The 23,585-nt window shown below is 40.7% G+C and overlaps 1 protein-coding gene across 4 annotated transcripts in view; it reads left to right on the forward strand.

Moving 5' to 3' along the window:
• The window catches only part of SCRN1 (secernin 1), a 65,527-nt gene that overhangs the window by 664 nt on the left and 41,278 nt on the right, over positions 1 to 23,585 (forward strand). For 2 of the 4 annotated variants that reach the window (XM_004007933.5, XM_027968645.2), the window contains exon 2: positions 20,846 to 21,005. In XM_004007933.5, coding sequence (XP_004007982.3) covers positions 20,847 to 21,005 — 159 coding nt within the window. In that variant the 5' untranslated portion in view covers position 20,846. Of the gene's footprint in view, positions 1 to 253; positions 15,827 to 20,845; positions 21,006 to 23,585 lie in introns of those variants that run through there. The other 2 variants (XM_042248634.2, XM_042248635.2) reach the window with 2 other exon arrangements.

Raw genomic sequence — 23,585 nt, forward strand, 5'->3', positions numbered from 1 at the left:
ACCTGAAGCAGACTCCCGCGGATGCTGGCTGGGGGTCTCTAGGGGATCACGAGACAGGGGGGCCTCAGTCCGGGGTTGGGGGTGGGGGAAGGTGATTTGGGCTGCAGACTGCGGGGGCGCAGGAGAGGGATGCCCCACCCCAGGGCGCGAGCACTGCAGCCTGGTTGGAACCTGCCCCTGCCCTCCACACCGCAACCTCATCCTCCCCCCTCATCCTCCCCCACACCCCCACCCCCCCACACCCGCCCCCGCCACTTCTTTTTAACTCTTCTCGCTTGCCCAGGCCGCTTTTCCTGTGTTTCCGTTGCCTGATATCCCAGTTGCCGGCCCGCTGGGGTGTGTACCCCGTGCCACCCCCGCCCTCGCCACCCCCCCGCTCCGGGGGATCCCGGCTCGCACTGGCGCATCACTGGTGGCGGAGCGAGCCTGGCACCTTCTGGGTAGGTAACGCACCTGCCGCGCCGGCGGGCTCGCGCGAACATGGCTGCCGGGCCGGCCCGCTGCCCTGGGCCCGGCTCTGCCCCGCTTACACCGGTCTGTGGTCTCCGAATCGTGACCAGAGGACTACCCTCCCGCTAAGGGCAAACGTGTCAGCTATTGCTGGAGTCTACCCTGGCCGAAGGACTTGTCACAACACCCCACCCTACCCGCAAGCCACACCCAGCGAGGTTCTTGGGGACGGGGGATGTCTGGGCAAGTTAACGCGGTGGCTCTGGGGCACTTAGTGGTCAAAGGCACTCGTATTTCTGAGATGATTATCCACTTCAGCTTGCCTTTGCGCCCTCCGTTCGCTGGTCTGTCGGATCGCAGATTATTGGGCGACATTTCTCCTGAGGTCTGAAACGAGTGGGAGGGACTCAAAGCTAGAGGGACGCTTGAACTTTAGAGAAATTGACGAGAACTAAGATTTAGGGGTTAAATTTGCCCATTAAACTCAGACGCATGTAAGGAAACAGTCATTTGCTGTGGCTCCACACCGTCTTGGTGGGGCTCTGTTAACTAATACTGTCTTTCCGGATTTGCTGTTTAATTCTCGTTTGCAAGTGTCTTGAATTATGTTTATGTCCAGCTCCCCGGTAGTGTATGTGTGTGAGTGTGTGTCCCGGTGCCTACTGTGTTCCAAGCCTGATTAGAAGATGCATCCGTTGCAGAGGAAACCTCTATTAATTCAAAATGGCAGCATGAAAAATCAGGCCTGGCGGAATCAGCACAGACCACAGTTCACATCAGCTGCCCCCTGACTTAAGCTTTGGTGGGGGTGGGGAGAGGGTCTACCGGAAGGAGAGCTCTCCTGGGTATGGCTACAGCCAGCCCTAAAGGGTAGGACGTGATTCTTGGAGCAGGCTAGATTTTACAGTGCTGCAAGGTTCTGGGGAGGTTATGTGCGAAGTGTGGGAAGCTGTGATTTTCTTAATTTATCAAAAGCTGGTGCAAAGACCTGATTAAAACTGTGATTTTTATCTGGTTGCTGATAGCTGTTTGATAACTTCTGTATTGTTTTGTACCTACAAGTGGCTCTTAAAAGAGATGAATGTGTAGTATAAACATCATCTAGGAACAGTATGTGGAACAAATACCAGGTTCTTAGAGCAAGTTTTATTGGAAGTGCTGATTTGACATCATGACCAAGCACTCAGGCACCAGAGAATGATACATTCTTGAAAAGTGACTCATTTGAGATTTTAAAATAAAACAGCCTTTCTTTCCCAGTTCACTGCTGTGCTGCCAGCCATCTTCTTTTGCAAGCAGGAGATGCATGAGGAGGCAAGTGTTTCAGGGATAATGGGATAGAGAGAGATTAGTGCAAAGGTCAGGAATGGCAAGCTGGAAGCAGCCTGAGAAAGGGCTGTGCTGTCAACCTTCTCTTCACAGCCGGTGAGGCTGAATCCAGCAGGGTGAATAGACTGCTCCCAAGGTCATATAGCTGGTTGGCAGCTGGCAGTGAGAACTGAAATCCAGGTGTCAAAACTCCCCATTTTAGGATTCCACATGCCACCTTCCCAAGCCTATGAGAAAAGGGCAAACGTATCATTGTTAGAACGGCCAAACTTTAACATAAATTTTAAAATCTATAGGTATTTGAAGTAACTGCTCACACTTTAGTTTCCTAACATAAGTCCATTTAACTTAAGTTGTGTCCACCTCTTGTTCCCATTTTCCAGGGACTAGACTGTTTCTGTATTTAAACACCAAAACCATGATTTTATGGTTTTTATATTTATGTCAAAACCTTTGAGGTGAGAAGTGCATTCTTTGATTAAAAAATTAGTTGTTTATGTTGCTTGTCTTTTTTTTTTAAGAAGCCAAAGTGGGGCATGTAATAGCTTTTGAATATATCTAACTTTAAATAATTAGTAAATAACAAACCAATTTTAAGATAAGTTTGAAGCAGCACTGAAGACAGCAGCTTTTTCTCTAATTTGAATTTGAGTCCTTGGAGTCATATACCAGTGACCCTAGTTCTACTAAAGCAGAACTGGAAATTGTGCATGGTATTTTTGCAGAGGTGTTGAGAGTATGGGAAATATTTCTTCTGGGCATACTGTACCTTCAACCCAATGATCTGCAGAAGGAGAAGGTGGGTGGGCTGCATGCAACGGGGAGAATAATTTATAGTGGTGAAACGGATAGGAACTAAGTATGAATTGACAGGTTGAAGTGAAGACAAGTGCTAATGCCGCATGTGTGTGCCTGCTCAGCCACTCAGTCGTGTCTCTTTGTGAGTTCATGGATAGTTGTCCACCAGACTTCTCTGCCCATGGTGTTTCCCAGGCAAGAATACTGGAGTGGGTTGCCATTTCCTTCTCCAGGAGATCTTCCTGACCCCTAGGGATCAAACCCCAGTCTCCTGCATTGGCAGGCAAATTCTTTACCATTGCACCACCTGGGAAGCCCGATGCCACATGTGCCATTAAAACAATAACTTGCATTAGAGCATGAATGTGAAGATTCATTCGTTGAAATTCTCCCTATATGTCAAAGACACTTACAATCACAAGTTTAAAAAATACGTAAACGCATGCAATCTGTGTTTGTTGGAGGACAATAAAAGATACAGGTAAGCCGAAGTTATTTTTAAAACACCACCCATGATCACTTTATCCAGCAAGAATCGTCATTGTAAAAGGTTTGGGACGATTTTCACTGGAGTGAGAGTCTAGGTTTGTGCTGTTCAATTCAGGAGCCACTAGCCACAGGCCACATGTGGCTACTGATTACTTGAATTGTGATATATTACAACTGTGTGTTAGTCTGAATTGTGATGTATTGTAAATGTAAAATTTACACCAGATTTAAAACATTTATAGGAAAAGAAAATTTTAAAATATTCTATTAGTTATTTTTATTATTGTTGATTTATAGTATTATATTAGTTTTAGGTATACAGCATAGTAATTCAATATATTTGTAGATTAGACTCCATTTTAAGTTATGAAATATTGGTTATGTTTCCTGTGTTATACAATATATCCTTGTAATTTATTTTTAATACATAGTAGTTTGTGCCTCTTGACCCCCATATCCGTATCTGGTCCCTCCTTCCTTCCCTCTCCCCACTGATAACTGTTAGCTTGTTTTCTATATCTGTGAGTCTCTTTCTGTTTTGTTATACTGATTTGTTTTATTTTTTAAATTCTCATGTAAGTGTAAACAAAATATCTGCCTTTCTCTAACTTATTTCACAAAGCAGATTACTCTCTAGGCTCATCCATATTGCTGCACATGGCAAGGACAAATACAGCTTATTAATGATTTTATGTTGATTATGCAGGCATACCTTGGTGATCGTGCAAGTTGGGTTCCAGACCCCTGCAATAAAGCAAGTATCAAAATAAAACAAGTGAATTTTTTGGTTTCCCAGGGCCTATAAAACTTGTTTATCATGTTGTCTAATAAGTGTACAATAGCATTATGTCTAAAAAATGTATATGCCTTAATTTAAAAATACTTGTTTGCTAAAAAATGCTGACATCATCTGAGCCTTCTGTGAGTTATCTTTATTTTAAATCAAAGAGCACTGATCACAGATAACCATAACAAATATAACAATAATGAAAAACCTTGAAATATTGTGAGAATTACCAAAATGTGACACAGAAAGTGAGCAGATGTTGTTGGGAAAACAGTATCTATAGTCTTGACGCACTCAGGATTGCCACAAATCTACAGTTTGTAAAAAACACAATTATCTGTGAAGTGCAGTAAAACAAAGTACAATTAAATGAGGTATGTCTGTATTTTGAATTAATATTTTGGATATATTTGATTTAAACAAAATACATTGTTAAAAGTAATTTCATCAATTTCTCTTTAACTTTTTTAAATGCGGCCCTTGGAAAACATAAAATTACATATGTGATTCACCTGTCTTGCGCTGTATTTCTTTTGGGCTGCGTTGGTCTAGGTCATTACCAGAAAGTGAAGTTTGGTTGAAGTGTATGATACTGTTCATAGAGTTGGATGTGGATAGTGAGAGCAGTTTGAACAGACATTGGAGGGGAGGAGATTGGATGAGTGGGAAGGACTCACGTGATGTATATGTCAATCACACCCACCTGTCCTATTCCCTCCAGAAACTTCCAACATCCTTAGGGTTTCCACCAGTGTGGAATGGTGATGAACTGAAACAGGTGGGTGACTAGAATGGGAGGAAGTTGGAGGTCTCCCAGCTTGAGCCTTTTTGGTAACAATGAAAGAGCTTGAGATGGTTAACGTTCCCTTCTCCTTCTGTTCTTAATGATTATGTGTTTAACCTGGATCTCCCAGTGCTTAATCTACTCCCTAAAGTGAGCTAGGTGTTCTTGAAGGGTACCATGAGCATTGCCGATCATTTCAGTTGGGCTACTGCCCTTCTCCTCTTGGTGTTTTACATGAGCGCCTCTTCTTCTAGATGATATAGACCTTGAGAAAATCATTTTAGCTCCATTTTCCTCTTAGGTTGCACACAGTGCTTGTACATGCTTAGGGGGTCAAAGTACATGTTAGTAATTCATATCACTTCTTAAAAATCCTAGTTAAAATCATACAGTGATCACTGCTATATTTAAAATGGATAACCAACAAGGACCTATTGTATAGCACATGGAACTCTACTCAATGTTGTATGTCAGCTGGATGGGAGGGGGTTTGGGAGAGAATGAATACATGTATATGTATGACTGAGTCCCTTTGCCATTTATCTGAAACTATCACAGTTTGTTAATTGGCTATACCCTAAATATAAAATTAAAAAAAAAAATCATACAGTGATCAAAGGCTCATCTGAATATCTTTTTCTCCTCTCAAAGTAAAACCTTAGTGTATTTTAAAATTGCACTTAGCAGTGCTTAGTGACCTAAAATAATTAAATGAGATGTCTTAAAATATCCTTTCTTGAGCCCTGAAGTAATCAGATTTTTTAAAATAATTAAAAATCCAATAAAGCAATACATGCATGCATGCCTAGTCACTTCAGTTGTGTCCGACTCTTTGCAATTTAGTGGACTGTAGCCTGCCAGGCTCCTCTGTCCATTGGATTCTCCAGGCAAAAATACTGCAGTGGGTTGCCATGCCCTACTCCAGGGGATCTTCCTGACCCAGGCCCAGGGATCAAACCTGAGTTTCTTATGTCTCCTGCATTGGTAGGCAGGTTCTTTATCACTAGCACCACCTGGGAAGCCCAATAAAGCAATATGAGCTTGCTATAAAGATATTTAAAATGCATAAGTGGATAAAACAGGAAGTTTCTATCTCTATAGCCCATGCTTAGTCTAACTTGCAACGCTAAGGATTAATATTGATCCTTCTAGGTCCTTTTTTCTTCCTACTTCCCTCCTTTCCTCTCTCCCTTCCTTCTATCTATAGTATGTATTTATTTTTGCATAAATGAGTATTTACTCTCACATGTATATGTATTTACATACACACACTAATATGTTCATATATATGTATGTAGGTTCCTTTTTGGTAATAAAATGGGATAAATTTCCTGATGGTTTTTAATGCAGCAAGTGGCTCTAGCATTAATGGGCACTTACAAAGTGGGTTTTTTGTTTTTTTGGGTTTTTTTTGGCCCTGCCAAGTGGCATGAGGAATCTTAGTTGGATCTTAGTTCCCAGACCAGGGTCAAACCCATGGCCTCTGCATTCAGAGCTTGGAATCTTAACCACTGGATTGACAGAGAAATCGCTACAAAGTAGTTTTCAAATCCATTTTGCTAGACATAAAGTAACCCTGTGGTTTCATATTAGGAAGATTTAAATTTCTTCTGTAGGAAATGAATGTATACCTGATATGTTTTACAGGGACACAGTGTATACCACTGTTTTAAGAGTGAATGGGAAGTTTATTTAAATCCCAGTTTACAGTGTTAACAGATACATATCAAATCATACTAATGGGAAAAGATCAGAATAGACAATAGACTATATGGGCGAGGAAAACAGGTGGTGGGAAGAGGAAGGTCATCATTTGTAGCAACCTTGCCAAATTAGTGATCATGCTGGCAGCAATGTCAGAAATGAGAACAGAAGGAAACACAAGAAACTTAGATGTGACTTGTTCAACAGCTCCCAGTTTTTCCCACAGGGAATGCTTTTGGAAGCTAAACATATACCTGTATATTTAAAAAACAGTCTTTTTCATTTATCTCCATAATCGTTACATTCCCAGAACCCTGATCTTTAAGACCAAACCATCCCTGAATGTTCCTCTATTCCAGATACTCTGCATTTAACATCTCATTTAATCCCCATAACAGTATGTGGTAGACATCATGGCTATGTTTTATGGATGAAGAACTTAGTGGTTGGATGAGCTGCACTTGGAATCTGGGTCTATCTGATTCTTTCTTATTAATAAAAAACCATAATGTATTCTCTTGGAGAAATTATTCCAACCGTACAGGTCTAGTGTATACTATTCACGTGATACAAGTCATTTATTTTCTTTGTATTATTATAAAAGAAAACTATCTTTCAACCTGCCATATATTGGAAAATATCTTCCTTATCAAGACTGAACTTGATCAGACTGTATTTTTCTAACTTGAATGAAAAAGAAATACTGCTTGCGCTGCTTGTATACTTTTTTCCCCATTAAAAAAAAAATCAGTTGTTTTATCTATGAGAAATGGATGCCATTCAATTAATTTTCTCTTCCCCTCACTCTAAAATTCCTAAGAGCTCTTTCAAAAGTGATGCTCATGCAGCCTGAATTTTCTATAAAATGGTTCCGTATTTTATGGAACCAAATGTTCCATCACCTGAGTGATGAACAGATCACTGTGTATGGTAGAGTTGTTGAAGGTAGGCCTTGAATTCAAATGTGTCCCAACATTGAATGGATACAGAATAAGTCATGAGTCATATATATTGTATCTTTAGCATTATTTTTAGATTATTTAAGATGATCAGGATTTTATTACCAGTGAGTACATACAGGTGGTTTAGTCGCTAAGTTGTGTCTGACTCTTGCGAGCCCAAGGACTGTAGCCAGCTAGGCGCCTCTGTCCATGGGATTTTCCAGGTAGCAATACTGGAGTGGTTTGCCATTTCCCTCCCCAGCGGATCTTCCCAGCTCAGGGCTTGAACCCCGGTCTCTCACACTGCAGGCCGATTCTTTACTGACTGAGCTACCCGAGAAGTCATACAGATGCATTTAAAACGTTATTAAATTCATAGCATATATTTCCCAACCAACTACAATCACTGTTATGTGGGGTGTCTATGAAATTTTTTTGATGTTTAAAAGTTGGGAAACCTATTAGAATATTTTGCATTATAGAGAAATTCTGGAGTGATTTGAAGAATAGTGATTTGACTATAGAAAACTGTTTCCTTAATGGCTGTCACCTGAATCATTAAGTTGCACATTTTGCTTTATTCATATTTCTCATTGTTAGCATATCTTGAAAATGAGGCAAAATCAGATGTGGCCAGAAGATAAAATGAATTCATTTGCCATAACTGAGCTGTGGTGTTTGTCCTTAATCGCTGGGTCTCTGCCTTATTGAAAGGCCATATTTATTAACTGCAGCATATTGGGAAAATAAGTTATTTCTACTTCAACTGTTCCTGTTCTTTTTTTAAAGTATTTTCATTACAATTCAGATTTTCATGTGGGAAATTTGAAAGTGCCTGAATATAGGTTAAGAAATTGTGATTTTACAGCCCAAGAATATTATTACACTTAAAAATTTTGTTGCATTTCATTACAGTCTTTTTGCATCAACTACCTATATAATACACATAATTTGAATGATACTGCTTGTTCTTGTGTATTTATATATTTGCCAGTCTTTTATGATGTGTCAAGATAGTAAGTTATTTATCGTGTTTGTTTTGTTTTTTAATTCTTGTGATCATCTAAATGGCTGTATTTGGGAGGTGATGCACCAGCAGTAGTCCATTAAATTATCAGAGGTTATGGTGAAGTTGAGTCAATGTTAATTACCTGGAATTTTGATTTCACAAATTTGAAATAGACACTCTTCATTTCCTCTTGCTAATCACCTAAATTAAAGTAATTTTGGAATGGAATAGCAAATCAGTTTGTGATCATTTCACTCATGAAAGAAAAAGCATCCAAAGGATATTTCTTAGCAGGTCCTACTGATTTAGAAATATTCAGCTACCTGAAATAATATCTAGCTTTTTTTTTTCTGGCTTAAATTCTTTCTATCCAGTGCAGAGAAGTCATGATCCTTACTAAAGGATTTACTTTGCATCTATGTTAAAATGAAGAATGCATTTTTTTAAAAGGCATTTTTAAAGATTTCAATGATTTTATTTCTTTAAAGTAGTGCAAAATTCCAAACATTTAAATAACAACTAACAAATCTTCCTGATTATCATGTAGAGTGATTAGTCTGATTTCCCACTTTTTAAGTCAAAGACTGAGAAAACACAACCTCCTACATTTTTGTCATACTTCTCTCAAGTTAACCAGGGATGTGTTTCACCCACCTTGGTCTTTAAGGCAAAGAATATTGCTGCTGATGCTGTTGCTGATTTCAGTAACATTCAATTAGTATTAAATGGTTTCCTTAATAAAACTGAGAAGCAAAATGGCAGACAGTTGTTGGCCCTTGAAGCTGGGGCTTATTGTATTCTTTTCTTGTTTGTATATATTGAAAGTTTCTACACTCAAAAAAAAAAAAAAAAAAACCCACCAAGAAAATAAAGCAAAACAGAAAAAATGAATCATACTTTTGAGAAGCAAAGAGGTTTAATAACCTATAAGAATAGATATTCCACACCAGTCTGAACTGATGCATCAGAATCATCTGGGCATTTGTTAAAAATATACTCTCTGAATTCAGCCCAGATCCACTGAATCAGAATCTCCAAGGAGAGGGTATCCAGGAATCTGCTCCTCAGACCATTTCCATGTGTGGTCCAATATGAATCCTGTTGATTGAACCACAGCTTGGGAGCACCCTGTCAGAATCAGATGTTCTTGTTTTTTTTTTTTTTTTTCCTCTCATTGAAGATGAAATATAGATAGATACCCTTTCCCCTTCATTTGCTCAACAAACATTTGTCGAGGTCTTACCATGTGCCAGCCTGTGTGCTAGGTTCCTGGGGAAATAAGGAATTATGTAAGTATCCTTGCCCTCATGGGCCTCATAGTCTAAAGAGATACAGCAAGATAGAGGAAAACGGGCTCTCCTCTTCCCCCAGTGCACTAATATACCGAGGCAAACTTAAATCCCTCCCCATCCTCCCTACCCGAAGTTATCCTTACTCAAAGAGATATCTGAGCCCCTGGATAACTTACAAGTTGATCAGTCCAGCGCATGGACAGAGGAGCCTGGCAGGCTATAGTCCATGGGGTTGCAAAGAATTGGTCACAGCTGAGTACACACATACAGTGCTATTTCTAACCTTAAAAGAATTTTAAACATCTTGTCATGTGCTTTATATTTTAAGTAAATAGTATAGGTTTGTTTTTTTTTTTTCTTGCTGCACCTCTTGTAGGATCCTAGTTCCCTGACTAGCATTTGAACCCAGGGCCCTTGGCATTAAAATCACACTTCTAACCACTGGAACACTGGGGAATGTCCCCTGTCATAAAATTTTTGTACAGATTGTGTAAGTCAGGATTTAAATAAGTCCCACTCATTGCAATTGGCTGGTACATCTCTTAAGTAACTTTGTCTCTTCATCTTTTTTTTTCCTTGCAGTTTTTGTTGAAGAAATCAGATTTGTCCTATAGAGTTGCTCGTAGTCTGGATTTTGCTGATTTCATGTCCATGGTTGTCCTTTGTATTCTCTGTAAACTGATGCTTCAATCTAGAGGCTCCATCACTCCAGTCTGATCCTCTAAGCACATTTTAGTTACACATTGGAATGTTGAGTGTGTCTGATGAGCCAGCTGCAAACTTTTGGTGAGAAGGTGAAGGAACATAGTAGGGATTGTTGGAAAAGTGGTAAACTCATGACCAGTGACTAGTAGAAGGGAGGAAAAGGAACATTTATTGAGCATCCACTGTATACAACCACAGGACTAGGTACTTTCCATTTGATCTCAGGTGTATATGAGTGCTGTGTTTATATGACATATGTGAAAATATGTCTTATTTTCACATGGGGAAACTCTGGTTCAGAGAGAGTTCATTAACATGCCTGTTTCCCATGGTTCGAAGGTGGAGTCAGGACACGAACAAGGGTCTCTGTCTGTAACGTGTGTCCTTCTCTTGCCGCTGTGCATATGGGGCTACAAGGCCAAGTAGGTGGTGTAAATGAGCACAGTTGACCTGACAATGAGAAAAGAAAGAAAGAACAAAAAAGAGCAGTAGCACACGGGGGACCATTGGCGACACTTCCATTGGCCTCAGTGTCAGGGGGTGGAGAGGACTGTGGCAGGAACCCCTTCCCAGCTCCAATCTTGCTGACATGCAAGAATGTGGACCCAGTGTTGCCAGATCTTTTGAGCTTTCAGGAGATGCTAAATATCTGAATTTCTGTGGAAAATCTCTAGATTTACTAATGGTAGCTGCTAATTCAGGTTAAAGACATACAAACTCACTGTATAGGCCAATGCTCTGAAAGAAAGTGCAAGTGACAGTTTTAGTAGCTCAGTAGTGTCCAACTCTGCGACCCCATGGACTGTAACCCACCAGGTTCCTCTGTCCATAGAAGTCTCCAGGTAAGAATACTGGAGTGGGTTGCCATTTCCTTCTCCAGGGGATCTTTTCAACCCAGGGATCAAACCTGGGTCTCCTGCATTGCAGGCAGATTCTTTACTGTCTGGGCCACCAAGGAAGCCACCAGTTTAGGCCAGTGCTGTGGACCAAACCAAGTGAATGCACAGCCTGCCACCCTTAAACCGTCTCCTGCTGCCCAGAAATATGACAGGGAATGAGTGGCATTGAGCTCTATAGGACTCAGCTGTCAGAGATAGGTGTTGCCCTTGGACTTAGGGAAAGGGAATAGTGACCAGCTCTTAAAAGACATTAAGTGACAGTGGAGCACATCTTCAAAAGGTAAAAGAGCACTAGACACCGTAAGGAAAAAGCCAAGTTTCCAAAGTCTGGTTTGTTCAGATCAGATCTTGACAAAGGAACAGCCTTCATCATGTATCTTTTCTCACCCTCACGGTGACGTGTCCTTGCTGCGTCCCAGATGGCGTTCTGAGCGCTTTTTGTTTCAGCTCATTTGAACCTCACCATGACCCTGTTGTTATCCCTGTTACAGAATATCCCTGTGACACGGGGTTGAGATATGAACTCAGATTGCTTCCCAAATCTGCTTACTCACTCAATATCCTATGTGGTCTCTCTTCCATTAGATAATTCCTCATTAAAGAAATTGAATATTAGAAGCTGGAAATCACTGGCTGTCTAGTCCTAAAGCTTTGTACTCTGCTGTCTTGAGCTTTCAGTAAGACACTTAATAGCATCTTTTTTATTTATCAGGCAGAACTTGATGAGTCTGATGTATGTACCTTCCATCAACTGGCGTTTTCATCTCAATTCAGTTGGATAATTCCTTTTCCAAACACCCTATTTATTCTTTACTGTCTTAATAGCAGATAAAAGATAGGAAAGGAAATTTATAAGTGAGTATCATTTGTCCTGTTTTCAATTCAGCAGGAATGTCAATGATTTAAAAAATGAATTTATCAATAAATAATATAATATAGAATACATTCTTCTTTGCTTTTCTGAAAGAAGGTAATTAATGTACATGGACTTTAAACTTACCCAATCTGCTCAGTAAAGCTGGGAGCTTGGAAAGTAAGGACATTCGGGTTTCATTTCTCTGTGCAAGTAAAGATCTTTTGTCACAGTTATTTGCAAGACAGCTAATAAACCTATAGCTTATACAGACAGTCATTTTCTTCCTCTCAGGCAATTCAAGGCTTTCTTATTACTGGGTACGGTGACCGATGAGGGCCACTGTAGCTTTTTTGATATAAAAGGGGCAGGGCAGTTTGGCATTCAGACGAAGAAAACCCCTCCTTGGCTTGGAGCATTCATGCCCTTCAATAACTACTCACTGAACTTGAGGACAAAGACCTCCTTTCCCATGCAGCTACCTCCTTCCTTGTCTAGACATTCTGTAATCGGTCTCCTAGTTACAGAGGTGCAGCACTCCAGCCCCCTAAGCCTGTACCCAGCCTCCTGTCCCCAGTCAGAGGGGGGATGTTGGACAACGCAGCTCTGATGCTGTGAGCTCAGGGACGCTGCCGTTGTAATTCCCAAGAGGAAGTCGTGAATCCTGAAAAGATTCTGATGGTTGGAAATTGATCTTAGAAATACCTTACCACAACTGATAGCACCGTATCTAAAGCTGCCCAGGCCACCACTGTAGCCTTGAGCCACCTGTGGATATTTGACTTTTAAAAAATGTTTAATATGGTAAAAAGTACACAGAAGATTTACTATCTTAACCATTTTAAGCGTACAGTTTAGTTGTGTTAAGAATATTCGTATTGTTGTGCAACCAATCCCCAGAAGTTTTTCACCCTGCACAACTGACTCCGTGTACCCATTAAACAACTGTCCATCCTCCTCCCTCTCCTGCCCCTCCCTGATCCAGCTCCTGCTAACCACCATTCTAATTCTACCTCTATGAATTTTACTACTCTAGGTAACTCATAAAAGTGAATTACAGTATTTGCATTTTTGTGACTGGCTTATTCTATTTGGAATAAAGTACAGATAAACTCACTTTGAAATATTCTTAACAAAACTTCCTAGGAAATGCCTGTCAGTTTAATTGTCTACAAGGGTTAAATTAGAGTGTTTCATTAATTGGAGCTGTTAGTTTTCCTGGCAAGAATCCCAATTGGTATTTACCACAAAGAAGCCTATTCAGTAGACCTGCCCTCTAAGCCTGTTGCTTTTAAAGATTTTTGCTTGAAACCCATAGTAAAAGAAATGTTGTATTGTAGGCCAGTGCATACACTTCTGTGTGTATGTTTGAACTTAAAGTTTCTTATGCCAACGCTTACCCTTCCTATGTGAGATGCACATACTCTTTTCTAAAAAATGTTGATCTTGTCCACTAGGTTGATTCCATAACCCATGAAATGACTACAACATGCAGTTCAGGAAACACTGCTTCAGACATTCCTGGGTTCAGTTTTAGGCCTGTAGTATAATCCTGTACCCCTATCCCCACTTCTGGATCCTCATGACTCAGAGATTGCTTCAGAATTGTGCCTCAAAACGAGCAAGTTAAGAAAAAAAGCCATCAGTCATCTCTTTATTTCTTGAGTAAGCTTTGTTCATTGATTCTGATGCTGGTTTAAGTAGAGTGTAGTTATAGAAAACCCATTATTGAATAGTTATTCTGTTTTCTAAAGCTGATTATAAATGATGAAAAAAAAACTACACAATAGATTTCTGCATTAGCATGTATGATTGGGAGTTAATTAAATTTTATTTTATTTTTCTTCAGAGAGGAGATTATGATATCTCATAATGCTGGATAAGATAGAGGGAAAGGAGAAAAATTGTAAAGTCAGTCTTTTGTGTCATACATGAATGATTTAGCAGTTTATAAAAATACTGTAAACAGAGACTTCAAAATGCATATTTTATACAGTATATAGATGAGTTAACATCTCAGATTTTTTTAGTGTATTATCTGGCATGTTATCCAATATTATGACAGATAATGGGAACAAAATTGAGATCCCTTGAATCAGTTTTGAAAGAATTTCATCTCAGGGTCAGCAGAAAATTGACTTTCTAATTGGCTAGTTTTTCTTTTCCTGTTTAAGGAGGCGACTGTAGGAGGCCTGCCTGCTATTTGTATAAAAAAATAGTAATTTAAATTTGTGTACTCCTTGAGTAATTCTGAATTGGGCAGACTGTAAAGGAAAAAAAAAAAAAAGAAAACAAAATACCAGAGAATAACTATAATACTGAATAAATAATTTGTCCTAACTATAACTCAAATAAGAATTTGCCAGTTTTGAAATTTCTTGTTTTTGGCCTTGCTACATAGCTTAAGGATCTTAGTTCCCCTACCGGGGTTGGTACCTCGGCCCCTTGCATTGGAAGCACAGTGTCTTATCTACTAGACTGCTGGGGAAGTCCCCGGTTTTGAAATGTGTAGATGTTGGGACACAGAAATAGAGCCAGATTTTTTATTTGAAATTAAATTCCTAAATTGGCAATACTCCCAGGTTTAATTTTTTAAAATCTCTGTCGTGTGATTAAATAAATATAAGTACTTATAGGAAAATCAAAAGAAAATATAGAAAAAGCATTTAGTGGTCAGGCTACTGCTTCTAGTTTTTTTCTATGCATATTTTCACATAGTTAAGATAATTTACTTTGGATTCCCTCTCCACTTCCCCACACCATTTCTCCATTCAATTAAAAATGCTTCACAAACATTTTAATGGTTTTATGGTGTTCCACCATGTAGACGTAGCATAAAATTTTAGCCACTTCTCTGATGCTGGACAGTTAAGTTTGGGCCAGTTTTTCACCTGTATAAATACTGATGTAATGCACTCTTGTGCATAAATCATATCCATATTCCTGATCATTTCCTTGGAGTGTGTGTATGTGTGTTAGTTGCTCAATCATGCCGACTGTTTGTGACCCCGTGGATTGTAGCCCTCCAGGCTCCTCTACCCATAGAATTCTCCAAGCAAGAATATTGGAGTGGGTTGCCAGTTCCTTCTCCAGGGGATCTTCCGGACCAAGGGATCGAACCCCGATTTCCTGCATTGGCAGGTAAATTCTTTACTGTCTGAGCCACCTGGGAAGCCCTTCCTTAGAGCAGACACTTAGCAATGGAATTACCTTCCATCTGCTGTGCTGCCTCCTCCCTAATGTAGCAACTTCTTTGAAAAGTTGTCTGTGCACTGGTTCCATTTCCTTCCTAAAACCTGGCTTAGAACCCTTCAGTGGCTTTAGTGTTTATTATGGGATAGACCCTAAAATCCCTGCCACCTCCTTCAAGACCCAACAGGAACCAGCCTGACTACCTGCCTCTCAGCCTCTTTCCCATTCTCTCTGGCCTCAGCCACACTGACTTTTCGGTGTATTGACTCCTTTCCCTTCTCTAGCTGCAGGGCCTTGAAATCTGCATATCCTTCTTCTGAAACAGTCTCCCTCCCCCAGCCATCTGTCTTTTGGGGACTAGGAAGTGAAATATCTGTTTAGAGGAAGTAGTTAGAAGTTTGAAGAGAAGTGAAGGTATCAAAAGTTCATTTAGGAGGTAAGCAGACGAGCTGACCAGCAATGAGGACTACTTTCCTGGTATATTCAGAGTTAGGAATGTGAGATTCACATCAAGGAAAGCAGAATTGTCCTCTAGGGCCGTGATCACCTTTAGCCTCTGGGAGAAGGAGCTTGCTCATAAACTCAGTTCCTGTGGTGAGTTCAGTAGCCTCTTCCTAATGTTTATTTTCCTTGATCTTTTGAAAGTATCATGCCTCTTTTTTGCTAATTAAGTATAAGTGGGTGATAGCCTGTTTTGTCATTAAAATAAGTGTCGTTGTGCTGAGTCGATTCAGTTGTGTCCCCCCAGGCTCCTCTGTCCATGGACTTCTCCAGGCAAGAATACTGGAGTGGGTAGCCATTTCCTCCTCCAGGAGATCTTCCCACAAAGATAATTGAAACTACGTCTCTTCTGTCCCCTGTGTTGACAAGAGGTTTCTTTACCACTAGGGCTACCTGGGAAGCCCTGGAACAAATGAATGATTTCACAAAGAAGTGCTTCTGGAAACCTCAATGTGAAAATCTTAATTTCTGGGTTTATTGGAAAGTCGTAATGCTGCTCTGTCCAATAGAATTTCTACCTCTCATGTATGGCTATTTAAATTTAACTGAAGTTTGTAATAAAAATTGAAATTTAATTCCGTAATTATAGTAACTACATGCCAATTGTCATTTGAGGCTGGTGGCCGCCATATTAGACAGTAGAGATAAAACATTTTTGTCATTGCAGAAAATTCTTTTGGACAGCACTGATCTGGAGAATAGACAAGGATCTACTAAGTTGTCTCCGAGGCTAGTTGTTGTGTAGAATGGTCATCTAGGAAAAACAAATGGACCATTTGCCTTGGCTAGTTTGCTATAGGCCGTAATACACAGTTTGTTGATTCATTTAGCATTAAAAAACAAATAGACATAAAAATTCTGTTCCTTCTGGCATTCCCAATCATTCCCCAAATTCAGCAGAAAAGCCAGCTTCCCTGCGCTTCTGCCTATATAATGGTCACGGTCGGGTGATTCAGATGACTTGTTGACCAAGCAGATGTCCAGGCTGAAGAATAAGTGCTCGTCAGAAAAGCCGTCTGTGTTGCTTGTTTTCTGCAGATACATCTGTAAATTCAAGACCAGTGGATTTTTACCATTTTTAAGGATCAAGTAAAATAAGGTTCTGTTCATAGTTGTGATCGATGCCAGCACTTTTGACCTGGCCCAACAGTTGGGAAGGAGGGGAATTCCTACTGCCTATGTGACCCATACAAACACAAGGAAATGTGTCCTTTCTGCATGTTGTCTTCTTCTGTGTCTGTTTCGCTTTATTTGGCTTAGCTTGCAATTCCTCTCACCTCCTAATTTTAGGAGTCCTCTACAGAGGCATTGTATTACAATTATTGTAGGTCTTTCTTATACACAGAGTCTTGGTTGATCTGTCTGTCCCCTACAAATGTGAAGATAATGTGGTTTTGTGAAAATGGGAGAGATTAAGAGGAGAAAGAACTGGAGACTCGTTATCTTCTCACCTTTTCTTTCACTTTAAAGGACTGGAGGCTATTTCCCTGAGCTAAAAGGAATTTCGGGGCTTCCCTGGTGGCGCTGTGGTAAAGAATCTGCCTGCCAAAGAAGGGAGATGCAGGAGACGTTGGTTTGATCACTGGGTCAGGAAGATCCCCTGTAGTAGGAAATGGCAGCCCACTCCTGTATCTTGCCTGGAAACTTCTATGGACAGAGGAGCTGGGCAGGCTACAGTCCAGGCGGTTGCAAAGAGCTGGACACAACTGAGCATGTATGCAGCAAGAAGTGATTTTTGGACTGATGGACTCCCCTGCTTCTCTGTGCCCTGAAGAGGGACCTGCCAGAAACACCGCTGGGGAGAGCTCTGACAGTCTGGGTGTGCATGTGCAGACTAACCTGGAGTAGTTTGGGTATAGATGTAGCAACAGTGTCCTTCACAAAGATGTTTCTAAACACAGAAGGTTGTTGACTCTGTGACTTGTGAGCTGCTCTAGTTGTGAGTGAGGGTTGACTTGATTTTAATTGACTTGTTCAATGGAAATTTTTGAAACACTGCTATATTTGAACAGTCAGAACCCAGGTAGCCTCCATAGTTTTCAAAATATTTTCTCAAGCCTCATTTCATTTGATATTCATGATAAATCTGTAGGCTGGAGCAAAACATTTGTGGGAAAGACACTTAGGCTCAGAAAGGTAAAGTAACTTGCTCAAGGTCACACAGCTAGTAGGTGGCGTTGGCAGGGCTGAGGTTTGAATCCTGGTCGCTTTTCTGAGAATATTGCTTTACTTCACATTTTATCTTAGATTCATAAAATAAAACACATTTAAGTTGGGTAATTCATGGCACAAATATGAGAGTTGGCTCAATAATGATGTTTGTTGAGTGTCTATAATTCAGAGAGTTGGGGAATGAGCTACTGTAATTGGGTGGCGTAGGTTCTGCCCTCAGGGAGCTTTATTTGAAACATCTGAAGCAGTACATTGATAGATAACAGAGGCATGTTATCCTCAGACAGAATAGATGCATCAGTGTTTATGGATGCTGAGAAAATGACAGAGTTCTTCATAGAAGGCTTTTTGAAAGAGAGAGAGTTTTTGAATCAGATCCTGAAGGACATGTGCGAGGCTAAGGGAGGGGGACTTCAGTGGGTGCAGAAGCACGGTGGTGAGAAAGAGCTGTAGAGAGTCAACTGCAGTTTGGTGGAGCATTAAGGAAGGACTGAACACTTGTTCATTATTTATTGAACACCCTGCAGAAGGCAGGGCTTCCCTGGTGACTCAGTGGTAAAGAATCCACCTGCCAACGCAGGAAATGAGGATTCAGTCCTTGGGTCTGGAAGATCCCCTGGAGAAGGGAATGGCTACCCATTCTGGTATTCTTGCCTGGGAAATCCCACGGACAGAGGAACCTGGCGGGCTACAGTCCCTGGGGTCACAAAAGTGTCATACAGGACTTAGCAACTAAACAACAACAGTAACCCTGCAGAAGACACTGTGTAGTGCTGGGTTTACAGAGATGTGCAAAAGAGACATGGTCCCTGCCTTCATATATTTAAACTTTGGTGGAGGGAAGAAAGACTAATTACTGACCGTTGGTAATAAAATAATCATAGGGCTGTTTTAGATTGTGATCGTATAGTACAATTGACTGATCAGGGAAAGGAGTACTGTGCAAAGGCTGTGGAGTATTGAGAAACTAGAAAAAGGCCTCTGTCCTGGAGTTGAGAGACTGAAGGGGTGAATTATGGTATGAGATGAGGCTGGGAGATGACATGGGCTTGATCTGCTTTGGGTCTTTATTCTAAGAACCGTGGGAACAATATGAAGGATTTTAAGCAGGAATGACATGATCAAACCTTCCTTTTATTTTATTATCTTAGTTCCCAGATCAAGGACTGAACCTGTGCGCCCTGTGATGTCAGTGTCCAGTCCCAACCACTGGACCACGAGGGGAGTCCCCAAGTCTTTCTTTTAAAAAGGTCCCTTTGGGTGCAATGTGAGGAATGTTTTGGAGAGAGACTAATAGCTGATATAGCTATTATATATATATATATATATATATATATATATATATATATATATATATATATATCTCCAGGCTTACAGATGATGGTGGTTTGGTGCTGGGTAGGAGCAATACAAGTGGGAAAAATTGGATAGTTTCCATAGAGATTTCAGTTCAGTCCAGTTCAGTCACTCAGTCGTGTCCGACTCTGTGACCCCACGAATCGCAGCATGTCAGGCCTCCCTGTCCATCACACCAACTCCCAGAGTTCATTCAAACTCATGTCCATTGAGTCAGTGATGCCATCCAGCCATCTCATCCTCTGTCGTCCCCTTCTCCTCCTGCCCCCAATCCCTCCCAGCATCAGAGTCTTTTCCAGTGAGTCAACTCTTTGCACGAAGTGGCCAAAGTATTGGAGTTTCAGCTTTAGCATTAGTCCTTCCAATGAACACCCAGGACTGATCTCCTTTAGAATGGACTGGCTGGATCTCCTTGCAGTCCAAGGGACTCTCAAGAGTCTTCTCCAACACCACAGTTCAAAAGCATCAATTCTTTGGTGCTCAGCTTTCTTCACAGTCCAACTCTCACATCGATACATGACTACTGGAAAAACCATAGCCTTGACTAGACGGACCTTAGTCGGCAAAGTAATATCTCTGCTTTTGAACATGCTATCTAGGTTGGTCATAACTTTCCTTCCAAGGAGTAAGCATCTTTTAATTTCATGGCTGCAACGTAGAGATTTAGGAGATTGAATTTACAGAACTTGGTGATATATTAGGTAATGGAGAAGCACATGGTAAGGATAGATTCTGATGCAATGAGATGGATGATGGAGCTGGCCACTGAGACAGGGAACCTTAAGAAGGGACCCAGTTTGGGGAAGATGATGAAATCAGCTTTGGATATCAGTTAGGCTGGGTGTGTGGGTCAAGAACTCAAGGAGAGAACTGAGCTGGAATTATGTGTAGGTCATTGGCTTGTAAATGACATGGGAAGCTCTGGGCATGGATGAGTTTTCCCAGAAAGAGCATTAAATGAGGAAGGAAGGACCAAACTGTGAAGATATTTAGTGGCCAGGTGGAAGAGAACTAGCCAGCCCAGGAGCAGCTGGAGAGGTGAGAAGCAAGCCTAGAGATGATTGTGTGTGATGTCACTGAGGTAAAGTAAAAATAGATAAAAAGAGAGAGGTATCTTTCAGTTTATTTCGAGACCCATTTCCCCATCAGCACTCCAAAATCTATCACAGGGTAGCTGTGGCCCTCTAGATCAAGAGGCACTTCTGTCGTGCACTGTTTTAAGGTACAGTTATTTATTTTTCTATTGCTGTGACAGATTGCAGTGGGTATGTGTTTTCTGCCTGGAACAATAACCTCCTTTCCTTTCTCCTACGTCATTGCGCTTTTGGCTGTCACTGTGTTCTGTTGCAAATCTGAGCTCATTTAATCGCACAGAGTACTAAGAGTATCTGGTCTCAGTGGCTGTGTAATTCTACTCCAGACACCCCAGCTTCATTTGCCAGCTGGGATCTCCAAAGGAGCTCGCTGCACACAGTTCAACACTAAAACTTAGTTAGCTGGTGAAATATGTCTGAAGAGCTCACTGGTGGAATGCTCCACGTTAGGCCCGCTTCCATTCTCTCTCTGGCATCTCTCTCTTTTCAGGATGGCTGTAGCTCCTCCAAGTTACTGCTTTGTGGCCTTCCCGCCACGTGCAAAGGACGGTCTGGTGGTATTTGGGAAAAATTCAGCTCGGCCCAGGGATGAAGTCCAAGAGGTTGTGTATTTCTCAGCTGCTGATCATGAACCTGAGAGCAAGGTTGAGGTAAGTCACGTGTCACTGGCTCTCCATTAACATGTATTTTCTTTCTCTGGCTTTGCCCAGCACCTTGACTTGTTAATGTGGAAACCCATTTACCCATAGAACTCTCTTGTAGTTTCTGTTGATTCCTCTTTCCATTCTTGTTTGTTTGTAGCCTTAAAAACCTGGGTCCAAAGAGAATTCATTGCGATGGCACATGTTTTATAATTAAGTAAACTATTTACCCACTCCAAAGTCAAATCTGTGAAACAAAATATATTCAGAGAAGTCTAGCTTCTACCTTTGTATCATTTCTCTATTTCCCTTTTCTTCTATAGGTAATAATGTTTTGGAAGTTTGGGGATTATCCTTCCATTTAAAAATTTGCATGTATATGTTGCAAACACACTCACATATATATATGCTATTTGTCCCAGTTCCTTTCTTCCTTCCTTAGATGAATGGTAGCATGTTATATATACTTTTTTCCACTTTGAATTTTTCAACTGAAACTGTTTTGCAAGTCATCCCATCTGGAGTGACCATCTTCATTCCTCATTTAGAACTGTGTAGTGTTTCATTCTATGAATGTAATCCTAGTTTAATCAGTCTCATATTGATAGACACTTGGATTGTTTTCCATTCTTTTGCTATTACAAGTAGTGCTGGTGTGCATAGTAGCCTTGTACACCTGTCACAGTGTCTGGTCTTGGTTTATGTATTTTTATCATGTTAAAAAATTATCCATCTATTCTTATTTTGAGTGCTTAAGTACCTGTTCAGTCAATATTTTGGGGGATAGGTGCCTAGAAATGGGATTTCTGAGTCACAGGGTATATAAGCATGTGGTTTTGTTATGCCTGCTTGCTCAGTTGCTCAGTCATGTCCAGCACTTTGTGACCCCATGGTGTGTAGCCCTTGAGGCTTCTCTGTCCATGGGATTATCCCAGCAAGAATGCTGGAGTGGGTTGCCATTTCCTCCTCCAGAGGATCTTTCCGACCCAGGGGTTGAACTCACGTCTGCTGAGTCTCCTGCATTGGCAGGAGGATTCTTTACCACTGAGTCACCTGGGAAGCCCATGTGATTTTGTTACATATTGTTAAATTTCTTTCTATAGGTGGTGTGCCATTTTACATTCCCACCAGCAACGTAAGACAATGCCAGTTTGTCCATATTCCCAGAGTGTGCTGTCAAACTTTCATGATGGCTATTTTTAAGAATTAATTTATTTATTTTAATTGGAGGCTAATTACTTTACAATATTGTGGTGGCCTTTGCCATACATTGAATCAGCCACGGGTGTACCTGTGTCCCCCATCCTGAGCTCTGCTCCCACCTCCCTCCCCATCCCACCCCTCTGGTTTTCCCAGTGCACTGGCTTTCAATGTCCTGTTTCATGCATCGAAGTTGGACTGGTGATCTGTTTCACATATGGTAATATACATGTTTCAATGCTATTCTCTCAAATCATCATGAGGGCTATTTTATGTTAATTTTACATTCTACTTTTTAAACTAAATTCTTTTATTTATTGTGTCAGCTTTTATTATTGATTCGCTTTGATTTTCCAGCTATGTTATTATAAAACCTGCAAATATGGATAATTTAATTGTCCTTACATCTCTTCTTTTCTCGTCTGTTTGGCTTATGGCTTGGATTCAGTATTAATAACAATGGAGAAAGTGGGTATCTTTGCCTTGTTCCTGACCTAAGTGGGGCAGCCTCTAGTGCTTCCATATCAAGTAAGATGCTGGCTTTGGAATGGAGATTCATATCATTTTGTCATGTTAGAAAGTGTACATCAGTTCATACTTTGAATGCTTTTAAAAAACCCTGAGAAACAGGTGTTACATTTTGTTAAAGATCAGGAGATAATCAGGAGCTAATCCCCTGTTTGTTTGTTTTTTTACTTTCTATTTAATGATAAATTGAACCATCTTTGCATTCATGGAATAAACTTCTTGGTTATGGTATAGTTAGTTGTATGTGTTTAAATGGTAATTGTTGAAGGATGAAGAATTTAGAGGAAAAAAATTGGGGGCTAATAAATTAACAAGCTCTTGCCACTGACATAATCTCCTTTGGTGTTTTATAGTTTACAAAATAAGCCAATTTTTCTGGTGACTGTGCATTTTAAATGGGTATTCATCCATGTGTATTTCATTTTCTCATCTGAATCTCTGTTTCAGCCTTTTAAAAGCATTAAGCATCACCAGAGAGCAATAGCACTCTACAAGGAGCTGGTTATGCTTGGTGAATTCAGCAGGAGCACTGAGATGAATGGGCAGAGTTGAGCAGGTCATGGCTCCAGTCTATGGTTGGGACAGTGGCAGACTGTCTCCCACAGGACTTTGGCCAGAACCACTTGCCTCTGATATTGCACCACTAACTTGGTTCAGGCTCCTAAACTGCAGTGGGACTTTCCTTTCATATGGGCAGGGAAGAGTGCTAGGTTCTCTGATGCTCATGGTAGGTTTTCAATGGGTCTTCATTAATGTTTGAATGTCCATGCTGTTTAGATCTGAATGTTTCTGTTTCTGGGACAGTGGGGACTGGATATGGATAAAGTTGGCTTGGTTTGAGTTGTTACTGACCTTGCCTAG

Source organism: Ovis aries, chromosome 4 (genome assembly GCF_016772045.2).
Source record: "Ovis aries strain OAR_USU_Benz2616 breed Rambouillet chromosome 4, ARS-UI_Ramb_v3.0, whole genome shotgun sequence".
NCBI classification, from domain to species: Eukaryota; Metazoa; Chordata; class Mammalia; order Artiodactyla; family Bovidae; genus Ovis; species Ovis aries.